Genomic DNA, 24697 nt, shown 5'->3' with positions numbered 1-24697 from the left:
CTCCCAAAAATCAGTTTTTCCTTCTAAAATCTGCCTAAACAACAACAACTTTATCAAGGCGGGGCTTAAATGAGACTCCCAAAAGCCCAAGTGACAAAGTCATTTAGACCGCGATCTAAGTTCTACAAGAGTTTGATAACAGATCCAGGTCAGATATCCCTCATTTTTATTCAAAGCGTCAACGCTAATTATTCACCTGTGATCAAAGCTGTCAGAGGAAGACATTCCGGAGCTGGTGTTGGAATTACAATTCGGGTTTTTGCTACCAAATAAGATCCTTTTACTTAAGCAGCTTGTGCTGCAAAAGCCAAAAGGGGATTTGAACATGCAGATTTTCTGGGACTGACACTGTACTTTGTTTGAATAAAATGTCAAAAGTATGCTGAATATAACAATAAATGTCCAAGATCATTTTTTTATGGCAGGCAAAAAGCATCAATTTTTCTCAAAAACTGAAATTTAAGCTATAAATTCAAGATGGAAATCTACAAAAATATATTTAATAATATATTATGTTCACTCATAAGAAATAAAAAAAATCACAAATATTTTTGGGGAAATTCTTTGGGCTGACTCATTATAATAAAAAAAAATACGGTAGTTTTCACCTGCAGTTTAATTTTTTTTTTTTAAATATATAAAAAAACAAATCAATTTTTCTCTAGTAAAATAGAAAATGAAACAATAACAATACTTACTGTCTTTCTCTTTAATAATTAAGAATAAACACGAATATTTATTAATTTTTAGAAACCTCACTACAATGGTTGCGGGGGGTGCTGGAGAAAACCCATGCAAGCCTGGGGAGAACATGCCGCGTTAACGTCAACTCGGTTTAATGTGGGCCGGACCATTTTAGATATAATATTTAGATATTTATTTTTATTAATGGATTAAAGGAACTGGATTAAAAACCCTAAATATTCAATTTTTTTATAGATTATTTGAGCTTTTTTTCTTAGTAAGAGAAAATAATTTATTTAATAATTGGTTTTCATTTCAAAAGGAGACCATTTTTTATTATGTTCCATATTAAAGTGGAAAACAGAAAATATTTTTATATATTTTTAGATTTCGCAAGATTGATTTTTGACCTAAAAACACAGAAAAAATGAATTAAAAAATTGAAATTATTGATTTAAAAGGGGGAAAATCAGGAAATATAATATACATCTATATCTATCATTTTAATTTCATCCTAAAACAGAGTCGGCACTCATGATTTACTTTCCCGGGCCACACAAAATGATGCAGCGGGCCAGATTTGGCCCCCGGGCCACCACTTTGACCCCTGTGCCACAGGGTACTCGGACGTTTCGTCGAAAGACGTTTGGTCCCCGGACGTTTCGTCGAAAGACGTTTGGTCGAACGGACGTTTGGTCGAACGGACGTTTGGTCGAACGGACGTTTGGTCGAACGGACGTTTGGTAGAACGGACGTTTGGTAGAACGGACGTTTGGTAGAACGGACGTTTGGTAGAACGGACGTTTGGTAGAACGGACGTTTGGTAGAACGGACATTAGGTAGAACGGACGTTTGGTCGCCGGGTTGTTACTGTTGAAACCAGCTGTCAAAACTATAATCATGAGAGAGAGAGAGCGAGTTTAATATCTAAATATCTAGTATCAAAATATCAACAGTAAACTCTCTGTCATAATTTGACAGCGAGCGAACCCGGCGACCAAACGTCCGTTCTACCAAACGTCCGTTCTACCAAACATCCGTTCGACCAAACGTCCTGGGACCAAACGTCCGGGGACCAAACGTCTTTCGACGAAACTTCCGGTCACGGTTCCACAGAGTGAGGACCCACCTGGGATCGAACCCTCGAACCCAAAACTGTGATAACAACGTGCTAACCACCGCCGCCACAAAAGACAATACGCTAATATTTTGAAATTTTCAACAAATAATCTATTGATTTTAACGAAAACTAACTACAAGGCAACTATAATGTAAACACAAAATGGCGCTGACACGTCATGACGCACCTGTGTGACGCTGTCTCGAATAGTCGGGGAACGCTGTTTGCGGGTGGTAGTGGTGGCCATGGTGGTGGTCGTCTCCATGATGGTGGTGGACATGTCAGCCAAGGGCGTGGTCGAGGTGGTGTCGGTGGCGAGCACCGAGGGTACGTCGCCGACCAACCGCAGGCTTCCCTGCGCCTGGACGTTGGTGTCGCCCTCGGCCGCTAGTTTGAGCACCTGCAGGCCGTTGTAGTACAGGCCTGAGATCTGGCCCTGGAAGTGTCGGCCTTTTTCCCCGCCGCCGATTTTGATGAACGCTTGGCTGTTAAAGATGGTCAACTGGCGACCTGAGAGGAAGTGAAAGTAGGAGAATGGTCAGAGTGGTCCTAAACATGAGAACTCTTACCACCAAGAACATACTGCGTGTTTAGCATTGTAACTTCATTCTTTGTTCGCCCACTAAAGTGATACAATCTGATTGCTTTTGGCAATATCAAGACGTTAATCCGTTCCATAACCGCCCATATTACCGTATTTTCTCGCGTATAAGCCACACCCTTAAAATTGCCTTAAAATCATTAAATTGTACAATTTCTCGCGTATAAGCCGTGCCCTTAAAATTGCCTTAAAATCATTAAATTGTACAATTTCTCGCGTATAAGCCGTGCCCTTAAAATTGCCTTAAAATCATTAAATTGTACAATTTCTCGCGTATAAGCCGCAATTTTCACCTCCATATTTATGGTTTTAATAGGGAGTACAAATGTGTTACTTTGAAGGGAGAATATTTGCGCGTGGTATTTCTGAGATACTGTATCAATCAAAAGCACATTATTAGGGTCAATATCATAAGGAAGTTATGAATTAATTCATTCAATAATGGTTGTTTTCTTACTGCAAAACAGAAAATAACCAACAAATAAATGTTTATTTGTCGACATCTACTAGTGAAAAATAGTATAGCAACGCTGTAAGTCTTATGCGCATATAAGCCGTACTCTTGATTCAGTCATCATTTTTTTTAGTTACAAATACGGCTTATATGCGAGAAAATACGGTAGTTGGTATATTTGGAGCAATTTAAAAAAAATGCTTTAAGATGGAAAGTTACAAATACGGCTTATATGCGAGAAAATACGGTAATTTGTATATTTTTAGCATTTTTAAAAAAATGCTTTAACATGGAAAGGTACAAATACGGCTTATATTCGAGAAAATACGGTAATTGGTATATTTTTAGCAATTTAAAAAATTGATTTAATATAGATAAGTACAAATACAGCTTATATGCGAGAAAATATGGTTGTTGGTATATTTTTAGCATTTTTTTAAAAATGCTTTGAGATGGAAAGGTACAAATACGGCTTATATGCGAGAAAATGTGGTAGTTGGTATATTTTAGCAATTTAAAAAATGGATTTAATATGGATAAGTACAAATACGGCTTATATGCGAGAAAATATGGTTGTTGGTATATTTTTAGCAATTTTCGAAAAAGTGGCTTTAAGATGGATCAGTACAAATACGGCTTATATGCGAGAAAATACGGTAATTTGTATATTTTTAGCATTTTTAAAAAAATGCTTTAACATGGAAAGGTACAAATACGGCTTATATTCGAGAAAATACGGTAATTGGTATATTTTTAGCAATTTAAAAAATTGATTTAATATAGATAAGTACAAATACAGCTTATATGCGAGAAAATATGGTTGTTGGTATATTTTTAGCATTTTTTTAAAAATGCTTTGAGATGGAAAGGTACAAATACGGCTTATATGCGAGAAAATGTGGTAGTTGGTATATTTTAGCAATTTAAAAAATGGATTTAATATGGATAAGTACAAATACGGCTTATATGCGAGAAAATATGGTTGTTGGTATATTTTTAGCAATTTTCGAAAAAGTGGCTTTAAGATGGATCAGTACAAATACGGCTTATATGTGAGAAAATACGGCAGTTGGTGTAATTTTAGCATTTTTTTTTAAAATGGCTTTGAGATGGATACGGCTTATATGCAAGAAAATGCGGTAGTTGGTATATTTTGAGCAATTTCTTTAAAAATGGCTTTCAAATACGGCATATATGCGAGAAAATACGGCAGTTGGTATAATTGTAGCATTTTTTTAAAAAATGGCTTTGAGATGGATACGCACAAATACGGCTTATATGCAAGAAAATACGGTAGTTGGTATATTTTTTGCATTTTTTTTTAAATGCCTAAGATGGATAAGCACAAATAAGGCTTATATGCGAGAAAATGCGGTAGTTGGTATATTTTGAGCATTTTTAAAAAAAATGGCTTTCAAATATGGCATATATGTGAGAAAATACGGCAGTTGGTATAATTTTAGCATTTTTTTTTTTAAATGGCTTTGAGAATACGTACAAATACTGCTTATACGCGAGAAAATACGGTAGTTGGTATATTTTGAGCATTTTTAAAAAAAATGGCTTTCAAATATGGCATATATGTGAGAAAATATGGCAGTTGGTATAATTTTAGCATTTTTTTTTTTAATGGCTTTGAGAATACGTACAAATACTGCTTATACGCGAGAAAATACGGTAGTTGGTATATTTTTTGCATTTTTTTTAAAAAAATGCCTAAAATGAATAAGCACAAATAAGGCTTATATGCGAGAAAATACGGGTTGAAACCAATCAAACATAAAAAAAACGACGGCTACTTTTTTTTAATAGACAAAGCGTTCTCACTTTTTGATCCCGGTCCGATTGCTAAAACTTTCACAATGGTGGCCATATTGTTAGGTACACCAACGCACAAAAAATATTGCGCAGGTGGGGGTCTGGTTTGATACTTTTAGCCCTCTGCAATTTGGCAAGTGGGATTATATGCGGAAAAAAGAGACTATAGCGAGGAAGGGTGGTGTCTCTAAATGGAACAGTCGGACTCCATCCGCAGGGTATTGCACATTGCTTTGTTTTTTTCCTGCCTAAAAACTGCAAGGTTTTCTACTTAGATTGGTCAAAAAGTCGGGCCGATGCGTAATGGCTTTTTGTTTACGAACACTGAAGCCTGAAGGAATCCATGTAAACAAACTTCCTCCGAGGTAAAAGTCACGAAGACACAGCCAAGTTTTGAATAACCGTTCCCAAGCTAGTTTCAAAGCACGGCGTATTTTTTTAAATTAATTTTTTGGGCAAGCACCGTGGATAAATTGTCTCTGACAAGGTAGACGAGTGGATAAACACAGCGTGAAGTTAGTTTTTTTCTTCTCAAATTTCATTAATAGACGTCAAAATAAATTTTGTTTAGCGTTTTATCTGTTTATCTTGTCTCAATTTTGAAATAAATGACCGTTATGACTTGCGTTATGGCGTTTCGTCTGTCACCTTGCAGTTTCGTGCATGTCAAGTCTAATTTGTGCGCATATAAGCCGCACCCTTGATTCAGTCATCATTTTTTTGCAGTACAAATACGGCGTATATGCGAGAAAATTTGGTAGTTGGTATATTTTGAGCTATTTTTTAAAACAATGCTTTCAAATACGGCTTATATCCGAGAAAATACGGTCGTTGGTATATTTTTTTTTACAATTTTTGAAAAATGGCTTTAAGATGGATAAGCACAAATACTGCTTATATACGAGAAAAAGCGGTAGTTGGTATATTTTTAGCAATATAAAAAATGGCTTTAAGATGGAAAGTTACAAATACGGCTTATATTCGAGAAAATACGGTAATTGGTATATTTTTTGCAATTTAAAAAATGGATTGAATATGGATAAGTACAAATATGGCTTATATGCGAGAATATATGGTGTTTAGTATATTTTTAGCAATTTTAAAAAAATGGCTTTAAGATGGATAATTCAAATACGGCTTATATGCGAAAAAATACGGTAGTTGGTATAATTTTAGCAATTTAAAAATGGATTTAATATGGATAAGTACAAATACGGCTTATATGCGAAAAATATGGTAGTTAGTATATTTTTAGCAATTTAAAAAAAAAGCTTTAAGATGGATAAGTACAAATATGGCTTATATGCGAGAAAATGCGGTAGTTGGTATATTTTTAGCAATTTAAAAAAATGGCTTTAAGATGGAAAGGTACAAATACGGCTTATATGTGAGAAAATACGGTAGTTGGTATAATTTTAGCAATTTAAAAATGGATTTATTATGGATAAGTACAACTACGGCTTATATGGGAGAAAATATGGTAATTGGTATATTTTTAGCAATTTAAAAATGGCGTTTAATATGGATAAGTACAAATACGGCTTACATGTGAGAAAATATGGTAGTTAGTATATTTTTAGCAATTTAAAAAAAATGGCTTTAAGATGAAAGGTACAAATACGGCTTATATGCGAGAAAATACAGTATTTGGTATAATTTTAGCAATTTAAAAAAATGACTAAGATGGACAAGTCAAATACGGCTTATATGCGAGAAAATATGGTATTTAATATATTTTTAGCAATTTTTAAAAAAATGGCTTTAAGATGGATAAGTCAAATACGGCTTATATGCGAGAAAATACAGTAGTTGGTATAATTTTAGCAATTTAAAAAAAATGGCTTTAAATGGATAAGTACATTTACCCACAACTTTAGTACTTTACGCATACTGCGTATTTTGTACATGGCTTTTTTAAATTTGAAAAGTGGGTAATAAAATTCTTTCAGAACTAAAGATAAGAGTCAAACAAAACACTGGCCCTTTAAATCGCACACACAAATAGTATTTCCTTGGCTGAGGTATCAAAATAGACTCGGCGACGGTATTGGCAGAGTTCCAGTTCGATTCCCGTCTTTACCCGAACAATTTTTCCCCCTTATTCCTAAATTCTGCAATGATATCCTGGCATTTCTCAAAGCACTTTTGTCATCCTGCTGCTTACCACGCGTTCATTTTGGCTTTGATTTCTAGCCTATTCCTAAAAGAATGCCAATTATTTGCTATTATTGTAATTTCCACACGCGGGGGAAATCATACCGAGGGCTCGATTCGAGGAAGTAAAAAGACGAGGGCAGATGAGGATGATGATCCATCGCGGCGCCGGGGAGACGTCGCAAGAAGAGAAGACGTAAAGTTTTCTGACGGAACTTTTGCAAACTCGTGATTCGTTCCCTTCATTACTCCAACCGCAATGGCTGCCGCTTTGGATTTCGTCAATTGGCGGGGACGCTAACTACGATCTGGATCAGGCCTGACGGAGATGAGATTGCGAAGATGCAGCCCTCGGGTCGCTCTAGGATTGGAAGATATTCATTCTGCATCATTTTGGAGACATTGCCAGCGAACCCAGGTCAAAGGTTAAGGCACTGATAGGACAACAAACCCAGGTGGTAGCAAAACCTGGACCATCCGAGAATGATCCAAGCTCTTTTACCACAGCGAATATTTCAGCATCACAAACATTAATACACAAAAACATGCGTCATTTTCTCAGGGGTGGAACCAATAAACGTTAAAGGGACGGCGTCGTCGAATATGGCGCTTTAGAAGCAATACAGTGGTACCTCGTCATACGACCGTTCGTCATACAAAATGCTCGTCTTACGGGGGAAATTTCGATCGAATAATTCGCCCGTTATGCGGTCAAAATTTCGTGATGCGACCACGCCAGGTCTTTTTTGCATATCTTTCGTGTATAACAATATTTACGAGCACCTTTCTGGGTAATGAAGTATACTCCTACACACAACACCCATAGGCAATGGCAACCTTTCTCAGAATAAAACTTCATTACCCACAATCAATACGTGGGTAAGCGCAACTATTGTATTTCCTGTTATTCTTTCTAAGGAAAGAAGGTTCCGCGATCGTTCTTTAAAGACTATTTCTCGTTGGCAAGTGGTCGTGCGTTATCCTATTGTGAGGACATTTGTGTGCATCATTTTCAGAATATTTTGAAGGCAATACAACAGCAAACAGTCCATCGATAGCGAACGTGAGGGCGGAGGCGTGGCAAACCGCCAACCCGAAAAACGAAGGTAACAAAAGATTACTACAAAATTAGAATTCAGTTTTGTGTAAAGTTACATTAAACGTATGTTTGAGTGTCTGTATATATTAATCAAAGTTAATTTAAATTTGTTTGTTCCGTTTACGAGTGCGTTGTCGTGGAAAAAAAACGAAAGCCACCCCCCACGCCGCCAAACGTCTCTGTCTCCCGTCGGCGAAATCTGCCCAATTTTAGTTAGATTAAACACATTTTATTACTATTAAACCACTAGTTATGTGTTACTTTGTTAATAGATGGCGAATTAGAAGAAATAAAATTTTTTTTCCAATCCAATATCCTGTTTTTGGTGTTTTTTCAGAGGGCTGGAACGAATTAATTTGTTTTCCATTCATTTCAATGGAAAACGTCCGCTCGAGTTACGAGAATCTCGTCATACGAGCTCAGTTCCGGAACGGATTAAGCTCGTATCTCGAGGTACCACTGTATTAGAACTTGGTTAGCATTTTTCTGGATGGTTTTAATACCAATTTATAGGAAGGTTAAAACTGAGGGCTCGAATTGATGTTAAAACGCCGTAATCCGAAAAGCCCTCAGCGGTTAGTGCGTTCGGTGGTTAGATTCTGCTTATTTTGGATAACCCTTTGAGTTCCCCACGTCCACCTGGCCCTGATTATCGTATTTAATCAAGTTTGCAAATAAGGAGGGGCCGATTATTCATTTATTCTTGGCGTAATCCCAACGCTCGCCACCGCCGAGGATGAAAAGGAATAATGCATGTTTGGTGGCACGCATGAATAACGGGGGAAGTGGGCGAACCATTTCTTATTGATCCACCGCTCAGCTGCACTTTCATCTCCAGAGCCGCTTGTGATTGGGACGCATGTCGGAAACAGGATGTGTCAAAGAGCCGCTTTTGTTTTGGCGGAATAAAGACGCCGGGCTTTCGTCCTGTTTGCGTCGCAAACATGTTTTTGTCTGCGCCGATTGGAGGTTCTAAGACTGGAGAAGCTTTACTTGGGGGTCTTTGAGGGGAGGTTTAGCGCTCAAAGGGTTAAACGATCATTTTTTGGACAGTCCCTTTAACTTTTAGTGACTTTATCATGTCATTTCAAGTCACATTCATCCAACAAAAGACACAAAAATGACATTTTTTTAAGGGGGGTGGGGTTATGTCAGGTTATTTGGGGGTTAGAACTCTGAAGAGATGCAGCCCAAGCCTGGGCGACTTTAAAATTCCGATTGCATTTTTTTTTTTTTAGAACATTTATTCAATAAGGATGGGAGGGGGCGGAGCTCTAGGTCACATGGTTCTGCATCTCTTCCAGAGCAGGGGGATTAGCGGTAGATCATTAGTGGAGTTAAAGTGATTTTATTACCTTTGTCGAGTAGCCACTCGTCAACTACCCGACCGAGGCGGTATGGGATTCTTTGTCTAGCAATAGCCAGGCGCTCATTATCAAAGTTCCCTTTAAGAAATTTGGAGAAAAATTAGCAGAGGTTACAAATCAGAAGACAAGAACATCTGGAAGTTAAAAGGTTACAGGTTAGAAGGGCAACATGGCAAACGTTTAGCATCCAAGTTATGTGCGTTAAAAAGGGTTTAGTTGGGGACAGAATAGACCTTGAGAATGGTTTTGGGGGTGCTTTGCTGCTCAGTGAATAACACCGGTTAACATGTATTTATTCGCGATTAACTCACGAAGGCGTAAAGACAGTTTTATAAATGATTTAGACAGATTGGATTCATAAAAAGTGCCCGTTCACAGTTGTAAACCTGTCGCACATTTAGTACACATAAATGCATTAGCAGTCACTTTACACAGTCAAGTCATCATTAGGATAGCGAGATAATTGCACCTGGTGGATAAAACTGGAAACCAAACAGTCAGCAATAAAACATTTTGATGGTTGCTTAAAGGAAGACATTTTGTGCCGTTTTTGAAAGGCAGGCTTTTCAGCAGCAGGCGGCAATTAGCATGTCGCACTCCAATCCCTGTAAGGTCACGCAAGGCAACCCCCCGGCTCAATCCCAGCCCCCCGTTCCATAGACCGCCACCTCATAATAAGCAGGCAATCTTCGAGTTCTTCCGAAAAAACCTGTTTAACAATTTTTTTTTTCTTACATAGTCAATTGAGTGGAACACATTGCATCCTCCACGAAAAAAAACATCCAAATTAGAAGCCGTCTCACAGTCTGCAATACCGCCTTCCACTCCCCAGGGGGCGCCAACGCCATCTGACAAGAAGCCCTTCAATTGTTGAAGACGGTTTTAGCGTCACATGTATTTCTTTAGGTTATACTTTCACAACAATGTTCAGATTTTTGATTGGGTAGATTGCTAAAGATGCTAAAATTGGGGTTAAACTAATTAGAATTGAATTGTTACACCTGTTATTGTCATGATACAAGTATAATGAGATTTAAAGCTTTCACCATGTACTGCACAGATAACAACAACAAAGAGACGTATGTTTACTCAGCTGCCAAACGCGCCAATCCACTCCAATGGGAAATTGGAAACATCCCTTATCAATCCTCATTGGGATGTTGGACCAATCGTTTGCTTTCTATCCTGAATCGTCAATAGTATGTACCGTATATGTAATACTATTAATAATATGGTTTATAGACAAATACACACCCCCAAAAATTGGATCCATTCATTTTTTTTCTCATGCCAGGTTGTCCTTTTCCCCATGTGCACCATTTTCAGGATGAATCATGAATATCATGATACCAAGGTTAGAAGTGTTTGTGAAACTTCTACGACAAATCTGCCGTCTGCATTTCGTGTTACAGGACCCCGACTGACACTTATGTTGGCCCCCTGGAGCGATGGGACAATTTACAGCCATATTCGGGCGCAGGAAGCTAAGGGGCAGGGCAAGGGCGTGCTGATTGACCGGCGCAAATCCAGGTACGGGACGAAACCTATACTTTCCTACAACGCAGCAGTGGTGGGCCGTCTGCTGGCCTAAGAAATATCTGAATCATATATTATATTTTGTCCATCAATACTTATTAAATCATTCCAAATTGTCTGTTAGCTTCCTTTCATTGCTTTCCCCCCTGTTTGCACTGCTTCCAGATGTGTGTTTTCATATTGAAGCATTTAACCAATCACATTTCAGCCATTATTTGTTGCCAGGGTCAGAAATCTGCCTCAAGGCCTTCACTATCAGTTCTGCAGGCTCTGCTGCATTAAACAAGCGTCAATAGGACGGTTGCTTTAACCAATCAGATTTCGAGTTGGCAATACCACAATGCATTGTCGCAGGCGCTTTCACCAACTATGATTGGCTAGTGATTAGCCAGAGCTACCAAACTGTATTTGGAGCGAGCTGCACAAGCAAATATATTGTTGTGTTGATTTAAAGCCATTTTCAAGACGGACTATGCCAGAAAAACGACAGGACAGGCTCGACTTTCAGCTTTAGCTTCGATGGCGATAGAAAAGAAGGAATAATGAAAGAAGGATGGATATTGTGTACAGTTAAAAATGATTTTTGGTGAGTAAAATATGGCTATATTCCTCAATAATATTTCAATTGTGGGCCCGGTTCTGATATCTGAAAAGCTCCAGTGTTTGTATTTAAACTCCAGTGTTTGTATTTAAACACTAAATGCTGCTAGGAAGTGGATTTTAGCCCATTTTAGTGCAATTTTTGCCATTTCGCCATTGACGTCCATGGGTTAGGGGTTAATCACCCCCCTGGCCCGGTTGTAATGTCTGAAAACCTCCAGTATTTGTATTTAATCATTAAATGCTGCTAAGAAGTGGATTTCCCCCCATTTTTGTGCATTAATTTATTGATTATTTTTTATGTGTCGCAGCTGTAGCTGCAGTAGAGGTTTTATAGCCATAAAATAGTTTTTGACGGTTGGATTGATTCGTTGAAGGCGCTACGATAAAATGCACGGACCGCCACTGCAACGCAGTAATGGTCTCTTAATCTGTCCAAAACACGCAAAAAAACGGTAAATTGCAGATTGTCATCAGATTTTTCTGGACTTTCCCGATCTTGCCAATGATTCCAACTCGTAAATTCCTCGCTAAAAGGTATCGGCGCTCATCCACGGGGGCGCTCACGCTCTCGGAAAGGAGCCAAACGTATATCAAGTAGCTCTGCAGGCAGCCAGGTGTCCTTGCGCAGGACACCCACATCGGAAATCCATCAAGCAGGGCGGAGATTACATTGTAGCCCATTGGCCGGCAGCCATCCGGCACTTTCCTCTTTGCTGTCAAAGCTGCCTTTCTCCTTGTCAGCTTGGCCTCGTCGCCTGCTTCATTTTGGACATTTAAAATTCCTTTCATCGGCGTGGCAAGAAGACAGCTTCGCGGCGTTCCGTCTCAGCGTGAAGAAGTCAAATGCTACAAATAAACTAAATGATTCGTGAGCACGGGAAATATGACTTTCTGGGCTCAAAAGGGATAAAAAGGTTTAGAGGCAAGACGCTTTTTTTTTGTACTGCGTAAACACTCCGCCCACTCCTGCGAGCCTTAAATGTACGCTTCTCCTTAACGTGCTAGTCTTTCAAGCTCTTGAGCCTGCTGTGAGTTTGATTTTCCTTCTGAAACTAGGTCGTCGCCACCTTTCATTTTGTCGCTCTCTAACCGGCACCCCCGCATCTTATTTTATTTGACCAAATGCTATCGTTTCTCACACCGCGACTCTCGCTCTCCTGCCCTCACCGCCAACCTACAAACCACAAGGCCAGTAATTGGAGATATATTTCCACTAGGCCTTAGAACACATGTGTCAAAGTGGCGGCCCGGGGGCCAAATCTGGCCCGCCGCATCATTTTGTGTGGCCCGGGAAAGTAAATCATGAGTGCCGACTTTCTGTTTTAGGATCAAATTAAAATAATAGATATAGATGTATATTATATTTCCTGATTTTCCCCCCTTTTAAATCAATAATTTCAATTTTTTACGGTAGTTGGTATATTTTTAGCATTTTTTTTAAATGGCTTTGAGATGGATACGTACAAATACGGCTTATATACGAGAAAATACAGTAGTTGGTATATTTTTAGCATTTTTTTAAAATGGCTTTATGATTTTTTTTAAATAATTTGTGCATATAGAAGCTGCACCTTTGATTTAGACCACAGGTGTCAAAGTGGCGGCCCCCGGCCCAAATTTGCCCCGCTGCATCATTTTGTGTGGCCCGGGAAAGTAAATCATGAGTGCCGACTCTCTGTTTTAGGATCAAATTAAAATGAAGCGTATAGATGTATATTAAATTTCCTGATTTTCCCCCTTTTAAATCAATAATTGTAATTTTTAAATCAATTTTTTCGGTGTTTTTAGTTCAAAAATCATTTTGTAAAATCTAAAAATATATAAAAAAAGCTAAAATAAACATTGTTTTAGATCTATAAAAACAGAATATTCAGGGCTTTTAATCCAGTTCTTTTAATCCATTTATTTAAAAAAAAATCTAAATATTATATCTAAAATGGTCCGGCCCACGTGAAATCGAGTTGACGTTAAAGCGTCCCGCGAACCAACCAGAGTCTGACACCCTTGCCTTAGAAATTAAAGAGCAGCATAAATAATAAATAAAATACATAACTGAGGCCTAAATATAAGCAGCATCCTTTGCCAAAACCTTTCCCAAGTACAACCAGATTGATATTTACAGGTACAGTGGTACATCTACTTGCAAATTGAATTCGTTCTCATTCTAGAAGTGATTTTACGCGTTCTACGGTCCCCAATACTACCCCCAACACCCTTTAAAAAAGATAAAAATATACCAATTTAGTGAAATGTGTACAAAAAACGCAAAATTATTCATTAAGCCACTCAAATTTAAACATGCAATGAAATTTCCCATTGCCGTGAATGGGCAAGTTTGGCAGCTGAGTAAACATACGCACGTAAACACGTAATTTAACACCTTAAAATGATGTTAGGTTTGGTAAAAAATATCCATCCAACGACAATTACCTATGACAACTTTTCATAATGTTCCTAAAACGACGTTCAACGTTAAGCTAGGCGTTAGCATGACTCATGAACGCTGATAATAGCATGATTATTGTTTTCTTTTGTATGGGGAATAACTTTTTTGGGCCCATAATAGCAAATAGCGATAGCAAAGAATATTGTGACGGATAAAAATGTACATATCTAAGCTTCCTTCTCATTTTTTTGTCTTAAAAGAAACCTGTTGTTTTTACTTTTTAACCTGGTGAGTGCTTTCATGCTACTTTTTCAAGACAAGTAAATCCTCAGGGTTGCTTGCTCCTCCCATTTCTAGTTGATGGATCGCTAGCTCATAATGAAAGGAGCGAGGAGTGTATAAAATGGTCAATGTCTGCCTTTCGGCTATCGAATACACACTTTAGCCACGGATAGATTTGTGCATTGTGGCAAGGATAAACACGCTCCCTGAGGTTGACACACATCATGTCGCCGAGGCTATCACAAGATGTTTCACTTCTTGACGCGTGGAGGCTATTTTGGCTGTCAGCCTCCTTTCTGTCACTTCAAATAATCGCCTCGGAGCATTCTTCAAAATATTTTGGATTAAAGTGCAGGTTACAGCGCGCGGCAGGGGAGGAAAAACCTTGCTAGCATCTTTCTTTGCGACGGATAACCGGTGTACTTTTTGTTCCCTCTGGGAACTGGTACAACTCTTAGATTGTGGTCTAGGAGAGGAGATGAATCCCAAAAGTGACTCCCTGAGAGCACAATATATCGGGATGGGCTCACGGCTGCCATAACGTCCCATCGAGGGATTCGTCGGCGGGTCAGAGCAGTCCTGAGGGAAGACAAATTCACCCGAACTTTTCCTTCAGATTGACGCGAGTACTTATTCTTTATGCTGCACTCAACGTGGGCATTTCGAGTCGGGTGTTCCATGAGGACCTAAAATGACTCTGATAAGCTCGGAAGAAACCAAATACCGTATTTTCACGACTATAAGGCGCACATAAAGGTCTTAAATTTTCTCCAAAATAGACAGGGCGCCTTATAATCCAGTGCGCTTTATATATGGACCAATACTAAGATTGTTATCACGGTAAAATAAAATAAATCAGTCGATAGGGTACACCATCCTCTACAGCTCTCACAACTACGGCAAGCAGCCCCCGACTCTACTATTTTCCCCGTAGAAAAAGTACTGCGCAGTGACTGCTGGGATATGTAGTTCTTTTGTCAATACACCCAATGGATTGTGGCCTGTATACATCGACATCAGCACAGCTTGACGAAGGGTGGCAGGCAGCGCCGGGCTAGTTACGCTAGCTACTAGCTAGCTACTATTTGCGAATGGGTTGTGGCCTGGCGATCGGCATCAACACAGCCTTGCGAAGCATGGAACACAGCTCCGGGCTAGCTACTATTTGCGAATGGATTGTGGCCTGGCAATCGGCAGCCCCGGGCTAGTTACGCTAGCTACTAGCTAGCTACTATTTGCGAATGGATTGTGGCCTGGCGATCGGCAGCCCCGGGCTAGTTACGCTAGCTACTAGCTAGCTACTATTTGCGAATGGATTGTGGCCTGGCGATCGGCAGCCCCGGGCTAGTTACGCTAGCTACTAGCTAGCTACTATTTGCGAATGGATTGTGGCCTGGCGATCGGCAGCCCCGGGCTAGTTACGCTAGCTACTAGCTAGCTACTATTTGCGAATGGATTGTGGCCTGGCGATCGGCATCAACACAGCCTTGCGAAGCATGGAACACAGCCCCGGAATAGTTACGCTAGCTACTAGCTAGCTACTATTTGCGAATGGATTGTGGCCTGGCGATCGGCAGCCCCGGGCTAGTTACGCTAGCTACTATTTGCGAATGGATTGTGGCCTGGCGATCGGCAGCCCCGGGCTAGTTATGCTAGCTACTAGCTAGCTACTATTTGTGAATGGATTGTGGCCTAGCGATTGGGAGCCCCAGGCTAGTTACGCTAGCTACTAGCTAGCTACTATTTGCAAATGGATTGTCGCCTGGCGATCGGCATCAACACAGCCTTGCGAAGCATGGAACACAGCCCTGGAATAGTTACGCTAGCTACTAGCTAGCTACTATTTGCGAATGGATTGTGGCCGCCTGGACGAACGTATAAAACTCAGCGTTTTCGATGACTCATTTGGACAATTGTTCAATTCGGACACAGAAAATGAGGACTTTGATGGATTTGTGGGTGATGATGACGTGAGTAAGTTGTAAAATGGCTAAATAAAGTACAACCGAACTCAGTTTTGCTTCCGTTGCCTTTTTAAAAACGTGTTTTTAACGTGTGGGTATAGCGAGCAAGAACTATATATCCCAGCAGTCATTGCGCACCGGAAACCGGAACTAGAGTCTGGGGCTGCTTCCGGGAGCCAGCGCTATTGCGGTTCGATATTCATATATAATATATATGCGTCTAAAAAACGGTGCGTCCTTTGTGTGTTTAAAATACAGAAATAGCACTCGTTACTGACACTGCGGCTAAAAATACGATGCGCCATTTAGTCGTGAAAATACGGTAGTTGCGCTAGCGCTTCCAAAAATGTTGGCATGGAGTGTTTTGTTCCACTTTGTTCCAGAATCAAATGATTGGATGTGGGTCATAGGAAATTGTTTCATTCGCTCTCCGTCTGCAGGCATTTTCCGCCTCGGCGAGGGAAACGGGCCTTCATCTGCCGTTCATCTGATCCGCCCCTTCACGCCTCACTTTTGAGGTGTTAGCTCCCTGAATGCTGCTTCTCAAGCAACATTCTGGAAATAGATTGGCGTGTTAATGACAGAAACGCCCTGTCACTTCCAACAAGCTTGCCAAAAGAGGAGTGTAACCAAACAACAACGAAAATCTCATTTATTACCGCATTTTCTCGCGTATAAGCCGCCCCCTGATTCAAAATTTTCACCTCCATATTCGTGGTTTTGATAGGGAGTACAAATGTGTTACTTTGAAGGGAAAATCTTAAGAAAAATCATCGCACGTGGTATTTCTGAGATACTGTATGAATCGCTGGATTGCACATTGCGAATGGGTGTTGCCTGCACGTAGACAAATTAAAAAAGGAAGTCATGTGAGCAGTACAACCAGGAAGTGTGTCCGTAGCGGTCTAGTTTGTCATCGCTAGGTAAGATGGTGGCGCCCTGAGCGGGCAATGGCGGGCACAAGGGAGTTTTTTCACGTTTTATGCAAGATACAGTTTATTTATTTATTTAATTTGATTCATAGACGTCAAAATAAAGTTTGTTTAGCGTTTTATCTGTTTATCTTTTCTCTATTTAGAAATAAACGACCGTATCGGCCGCATTGTCTTGCGTTATGGCGTGTCGTCTTTGTCACCTTGCATTAATTTGTGCATGTCAAGTCTAATTTGTGCATGTACAAGCCACATCCTTGATTAAGACATCTTTTTTTTGTTAGAAATACGGCTTATATGCGAGAAAATACGGTAGTTGGTATATGTTTAGCAATTTAAAAAAATGGATTTAAGATGGATAAGTATAAATATGGCTTATATGTGAGAAAATGCGGTAGTTGGTATTATTTTGATCAATTTAATAAAATGGCTTTCAAATACGGCTTATTTGTGAGAAAATACGGTAGTTGGTATATTTTTAGCATTTTTTTAAAAAATGGCTTTGAGATGGATACGTACAAATACGGCTTATATGTGAGAAAATACAGTAGTTGGTGTATTTTTAGCAATTAAAAAAATGTTTTTTTTTAAAATTTGTGCATATAGAAGCCGCACCTTTGATTTAGACCACATGTGTCAAAGTGGCGGCCCGTGGGCCAAATCTGGCCCGCCGCATCATTTTTTGCGGCCCGAGAAAGTAAATCATGAGTGCCGACTTTCTGTTTTGGAATCAAATTAAAATGAAGCGTATAGATGTATATTACATTTCCTGATTTTCTCCCTTTTAAATCAATAACTGTAATTTTTTATCATTTTTTTCTGTGTTTTTAGTTCTAAAATCATTTTGTAAAATCTAAATATATATTTAAAAAAACCTAAAATAAACATTGTTTTAGATCTATAAAAAACTGAATAATCAGGACTTTTAATCCAGTTCTTTTAATCCATTTATAAAAAAAAATCTAAATATTATATCTAAAATTGTCCGGCCCACATAAAATCGAGGTGACGTTAATGCGACCCGAGTCTGACACCCTTGATTTAGACATTATTTAGTTGCAAATACGGCTTATATGCGAGAAAATACGGTAATCAACAACGGATCTCAGAAGTACAACTTGACCGCCAACAAAAGGAACGCTATCTCAGCAACATGACACTTGACCCCAACGCTAACAGATGTTTTCAGGCTACGATTGGATCTTCGTTAAGGGGAAATAGTAACAATTATTCGACGAAAACAACCGAAAATACCCAGTCTTTTCCGCATGGGAACTCGCCATGTCTTCCTTTAAGCAACCATGCAACCATCAACACAGTAGTGAGAGAAATGTAGCGTGCTCTGAAAATAGCGTTATAAGCGAAGCTGGGCTAAAAGAGGAACGCTTATAGTGACTCATCAATTTTTTGGTGTAAAAGCATCAAGTTTGAATAAAGTGCACTTTTGCTGATCTCGATTTATGCAAAGTTGTCCAGGTGGACCGTTTAAACTGTCACTCATTATCTGGGATGACAGCTTAAGTAATCGAGAAAGTTGATCAAATTAGCACATTTCATCGAAAAAAGGATATTTAATTAAAAAAAATGGGTTTGTGCAAATATAGAGAGTGAACATTTATAGAATATATGCTTTTTAAACAATTATTCTGTCATTTTATGACCATTTAGACGCCTTAAAAAGTGCCTTTAATGCGTTTTTTCCCCAAGTAACCATTTTGTATTGAATTAATAGCACAATATGGCATATTAAATTGTAGATTTCTAGAGCAAACTTTGTCACGCAATTAGCCAAGATGAATAACAAAACCTGTAATAATAAAAAAGTCATAAACTCATACATATATAATTTTTAGGCCGTGATTTAACACTACAAAATTAACTACAATTATACAGCATCATGTAGCTTAAGTTATAGTCAGTTTCTCAGTTAGTTTATGTCATTTAACTACCTTATTTTGTGCATTAAAAGGTGCACCCGATTATAAAATGCAGTAATAGTAGTAGTGGTGGTAGTAATCAAGCTGTAGTAGTAGTAGTGGTAGTAAGGATGGTGTTATACTTCCACTAGATGAAGCTCTAGTATTAGGCATTGTGTTATACATCCACTAAATGGAGCTGTAGTAGTAGTAATAGTAGTAGTGGTTAAGTGTTGTGTGATAAATCCACTAGATGGAGCTGAAGTAGTAGTAGGGGATCTGTTATACATCAACTAGATGGAGCTGTAGTAGTAGTAGGGGATGCGTTATACATCAACTAGATAGAGCTGTAGTAGTAGTAGTAGTAGGGGATGTGTTATACATCAACTAGATAGAGCTGTAGTAGTAGTAGGGGTTATGTGTTGTGTTCTACATCAACTAAATGGAGCTGTAGTAGTAGTAGGGGATGTGTTATACATCCACTAGACAGAGCCGTAGTAGTAGTAGGGGATGTGTTATACATCAACTAGATGGAGCTGTAGTAGTAGTATTCGGGGATGTGTTATACATCCACAAGACGGAGCTGTAGTAGTAGTAGGGGATGTGTTATACATCCACTAGACGGAGCTGTAGTAGTAGTAGGGGATGTGTTATACATCCACTAGATGGAGCTTTAGTAGTAGGGGATCTGTTGTTATACATCCACTAGATAGAGCTGTAGTAGCAGTAATATGAGTAGTGGTTTAGTGTTGTGTGATATATCCACTAAACAGAGCTGTAGTAATAGTAGGGGTTATGTGTTGTGTTCTAAATCAACTAAATGGAGCTGTAGTAGTAGGGGATGTGTTATACATCAACTGGATGGAGCTGTAGTAGTAGTAGTAGGGGATGTGTTATACATCAACTAGATGGAGCTGTAGTAGTAGTATTCAGGGATGTGTTATACATCTACTAGACGGAGCTGTAGTAGTAGTAGGGGATGTGTTATACATCCACTAGACGGAGCTTTAGTAGTAGTAGTAGTAGGGGATCTGTTGTTATACATCCACTAGATAGAGCTGTAGTAGCAGTAATATTAGTAGTGGTTTAGTGTTGTGTGATATATCCACTAAACGGAGCTGTAGTAATAGTAGGGGTTATGTGTTGTGTTCTACATCAACTAGATGGAACTGTAGGAGCAGTAATGGTAGTAGTGGTTAAGCATTGTGTGATACATCCACTAGATGGAGCTGACATAGTAGTAGTGGTTGTGTTGTACATCCACTAGATGGAGATGTTGTAGTAGGAATAGTAGTAGTGGTTAGGTGTTTCGTTATAGATTAAATAGATGGAGCTGTAGTAGTAGAAATAGTAGTAGTGGTTAGGTGTTGTGTTATAGATCCACTAGATGGAGCTGTGCTAAAGGGAATTTCATACAGTGATTAACCTATATTGATTCATATATAAGGTACATCAGATAATAAAGCGCACTTTTATGAAAATGGTTTTAGTTGCACCTTATAGTGCAGAAAATATGGTTATAAGGATAGCTAAAATAGGTAAATACATTCGGCCTTACTTTCAACTCAACTTATACTTAGACAACGCTAATTTGGTGGAGCATGAAAATGGGGCGCCACTATTTCTCCCACTATTGTGTTTCTCGGAAATGAAAGAGTCAGCAGTCATCTTTTGAGAAGGGCCCACATGATTGGCCAATCAGTCCCTACCTGAGGGGAAGCGCTCGATGACGGGCTGGTTGTCCACCTGTAGCGTCGCATTGCCACCGCTGCGCGTGAAGCGCACCACGTGGTACTTGCCGTCGCTCACCATCACCGCACTCTCCTCGATAACGATGTCGTCCGTTCCCACGTTGAAGATCACGCCGACCCTTCCTCTCTCCTATGGATCGGTGTAAAAAGAGGAAAATATTGACATGTACAGCCAATCAAAAATAGTGTGTAATCGTTTTATTCCATAGTATTACAACCCAAAATAAATGGGTAACATATCTAAAACAATCTGTAGTTTTCACGGCATCCGCACATGAGCATTCTTATATCCATTTTTTTAACGTCAACTTGTTTTCACGTGGGCCGGACCATTTTAGATATAATATTTAGATTTTTTTATATGAATGGATTAAAAGAACTGGATTAAAAGCCCTGAATATTCAGTTTTTTTATAGCTCTAAAACACAGGTGTCAAAGTGGCGGCCCGGGGGCCAAATCTGGCCCGCCGCATCATTTTGTGTGGCCCGAGAAAGTAAATCACGAGTGCCGACTTTCTGTTTTAGGATCAAATTAAAATGACGATTATGGATGTATATTATATTTCCTGATTTTCCTCCATTTAAATCAATAATTGCAATTTTTTATCAATTTTTTTCTGTTTTTAGTTCAAAAATTATTTTGTAAAATCTAAAAATGTATAAAAATATTTTCTATTTTCCACTTTAATATGGAACGTAATTATTAAAAGAGATTTTCCCTTAAAAGGAAATAAAGCTCAAATAAACACTTTTTTAGATCTATTAAAATGGAATATTCAGGGCTTTTCAGTTCTTTTAATCTATTTATAAAAAAAATCTAAATATTATATCTAAAATGGTCCGGCTCACGTGAAATTAAGTTGACGTTAAAGCGTTAAAGTCTGACACCCTTGATCTAAAACAATGTTTATTTTAGCTTTTTTTTTTAAATATATTTTTAGATTTCACAAAATTATTTTTGAACTAAAAACACAGAAAAAAATGGATTAAAAAAATTACAATTATTGATTTAAAATGGGGAAAATCAGGACATTTAATATACATCTATACTCTTCATTTTAATTTGATCCTAAAACAGAAAGTCAGCACTAATGATTAACTTTCCCAGGCCACCCAAAATGATACGGCGGGCCATATTTGGCCCGCGGGCCGCCACTTTGACACCTGTGGGCTAGGTTGTACAAAAAGCTAATGAACAGTCACATCAATCCTATTTGCTGCTAAAAGTGTCAGCCGAGTATTTTTCCGCCAAGGTCAAAATATTTAAAAGATGCAGTGGCAGTATACAATTATACGGATCCGAGGTCAGCCGATGCTGGGAACACCGCCAACACACTCGCTAAAATGCCTCCACGGAATCTATGACGGCGAGCTGACGATCTTTTCTGGAGATTTTCTTTCAAACGAGTTGACGAGCCGGGAAATGATACCAACGTTGCTTCTCAGTAGCCTTGGACGTTAGCTTTGAGCGACAGAATTCCAGTCCAAAATCGAATCTCCGGATCAATAATCATCGGAATTAAACATTACAGTAATACCTTGACATACGAGTGCCCCGGCATACGAGCAATTTGAGATACGAGTAACATTTCGGGCAAATATTTATCTTGAGATATGAGACAAATTTTGATATACGAGCAGACGACTAAGAACATCATGGGCACTGTCGCTCTCCCCACAACTCCCTCCTGTTGCATTTTTTCAGTGTTTTTCCCCTATTAGTTAGTGCGAATGGCGGAGCTTAATCGCTAATACGAGAGGAGTATATACTACTTCTCGTTGGCAAGTGGTCGTGTGTTATCCTATTGTGAGGACATTTGTGTGCATCATTTTTAGAATATTTTGAAGGGAAGACAAAAGCAAAGAACCCTCGATAGGTTGCATCTGAAAGTCAGGGTGGAGGCGGGGCCAATAGAGCCAACCCGGGAGAAGAAAGGTATCAAAATTTAAAACAAAATTAGAATTAAGTTTAGTGTAAGGTTAGATTAAACTTATTTTTGAGTGTCTGCATCGTAATCCAAGTTCATTTAAATTTATTTACGTTATGTTACGAGCACGTTGCCATGCAAAAAGTCTTGTTTTAGTACTATTAAACACATTTTAGTACTATTAAACCACTAGTTATTTGTTACTTTGTTAATAGATGAAGAATTAAGAAGAAATAAAACATTTTTTTCCAATCCAATATCCTGTTTTTGGTGTTTTTTCAGAGGGTTGGAACAAATTAATTAGTTTTTAGTTCATTTCTATGGGAAACGTTCATTTGACTTACGAATAAATCGACATACGAGCTCAGTCCTGGAACGAATTAAGCTCTTATCTCGAGGTACCACTGTATTTGTATCTGCGGTTTGTAAAAACGAGGCAACGATGAGTCGATTTAGAATGAATCCTTTTTTGGGACTGACTCCAGAGACCACCAAGAGAGTTGGTTGGTCGATGGACGACAATAGATCTTACTTTTGATGAAGGCTGAATGTCTCAAATAGCAAAGTGCGCTTCGTTTACAGTCGTTAGTCCCTTAATCAATTGACTTATATGTTATAAACTCCCTGCCTGCAGTCTCTCAGTCCGGGCATAGGGAAATCCAATACTGATTCCGGGACATGAATATGAATCATATTAGCAAGGTTGGAGTAAAACGGAATACCACGGCTGGTTTTCATTACCAATCCTCACGCTTGAAAGCTTAGAATAATCACAACACCTTTGGCAGGAGAATGAATTCAATCCGCCAAGATTAATAACATAAATTTAAGTCGACGAACATTTGCGTTCTGCAACTTGAACGATTTTTTTGTGCATTCGGGGTGAGTGCGTGTCAATATTTTATTACGCCGGCTTTACGAAAGGTTCGTAAGCGTCTCAAATACTTCTAAGCAGCCGTTTAATGAGTTGGAGTGGTCCGCTAATGCCCACCAGGAAGTGTTATATTCCTTCTCAGATGTAGGCTCATCTAAATCCATTTTAAATGTTGGAATGGAATAGAAAACGCATGCCGGGATTTTTATTATTTTGCTTTTTCCCTAGAATATCTTCAAATGTGACCTTGCAAATGTAACGGGTGAGGTCGGAATGAGAATGAGGCGCTCCAACGGGCAGAAAGAAACATGTTTTCAGTCAAAAAGATGAAGCCTTCGGGGGTTTCTTGTGTTTGGGGATCCATGTTTTTGTTGTATACCCTTATATCTGGCGATATGATTCAAATCAGGCATCCTAGGTCACGATTACCGTATTTTCTAGCATATTAGCCGCCTCCGCGTATAAGCCGTGCCCTTAAAATTGCCTTCAAATCGTTGAATTTGACAATTTGTCTCGTATAAGCCGCCGTCTGATTCATAATTTTCACCTCCCTGTTCGTGGTTTTAATAGGGAGTACAAATGGGTTACTTTGAAGGGAAATTCTTAAGAAAAAATGTTGGTATTTCTGAGATATCGTATGAATTGAAAGGATCGTCTACTGCACAGGTGTCAAAGGGGTGGCCCTGGGGCCAGATCTGGGCCCGCCACATCATTTTGTGCGGCCCGAGGAAGTAAATCATGAGTGCCGACTTTCTGTTTTAGGATCAAATTAAAATGAAGCGTATAGATGTATATTACATTACCTGATTTTCCCCCTTTTAAATCAATAACTGTAATTTTTTAATCCATTTTTCTGTGTTTTTAGTTCAAAAATCATTTTGTAAAATCTAAAAATATATTTAAAAAAAAGCTAAAATAAACATTGTTTTAGATCTATAAAAAAACGGTAACGTTAACGTCAACTCGGTTTCATGTGGGCCGGACCATTTTTGATATAATATTTAGATTTTTTTTATTTTTATTAATGGATTAAAGGAACTGGATTGAAAGCCCTAAATATTCAATTTTTTTATAGATTATTTGAGCTTTTTTCTTAGTAAGAGAAAATCTTTTATTTAATAATGGGTTTTCATTTCAAAATTAAAGTGGAAAACAGAATTTTTTAAAATAGATTTTTAGATTGTTTTTATTTTAAATGGATTAAAAGAACTGGATTAAAAGCTCTGAAT

General features: G+C 38.6%; 1 protein-coding gene across 13 annotated transcripts in view; it reads right to left on the bottom strand.

Moving 5' to 3' along the window:
* Positions 1–24697, bottom strand: part of nrxn2b (neurexin 2b) — a 390097-nt gene that overhangs the window by 8088 nt on the left and 357312 nt on the right. For 11 of the 13 annotated variants that reach the window (XM_077589547.1, XM_077589542.1, XM_077589551.1 and 8 more), the window contains 3 exons: positions 20626–20797; positions 9286–9375; positions 1992–2314 (listed from right to left, as the gene is read on the bottom strand). In XM_077589547.1, coding sequence (XP_077445673.1) covers positions 1992–2314; positions 9286–9375; positions 20626–20797 — 585 coding nt within the window. The remainder of the gene's footprint in view (positions 1–1991; positions 2315–9285; positions 9376–20625; positions 20798–24697) is intronic. The other 2 variants (XM_077589550.1, XM_077589554.1) reach the window with 1 other exon arrangement.

This window comes from Stigmatopora argus, chromosome 20 (assembly GCF_051989625.1).
Source record: "Stigmatopora argus isolate UIUO_Sarg chromosome 20, RoL_Sarg_1.0, whole genome shotgun sequence".
Lineage (NCBI taxonomy): Eukaryota > Metazoa > Chordata > Actinopteri > Syngnathiformes > Syngnathidae > Stigmatopora > Stigmatopora argus.
Note: the sequence above shows the minus strand (reverse complement) of the source record. Positions and strands in the feature narration are given on the sequence as shown.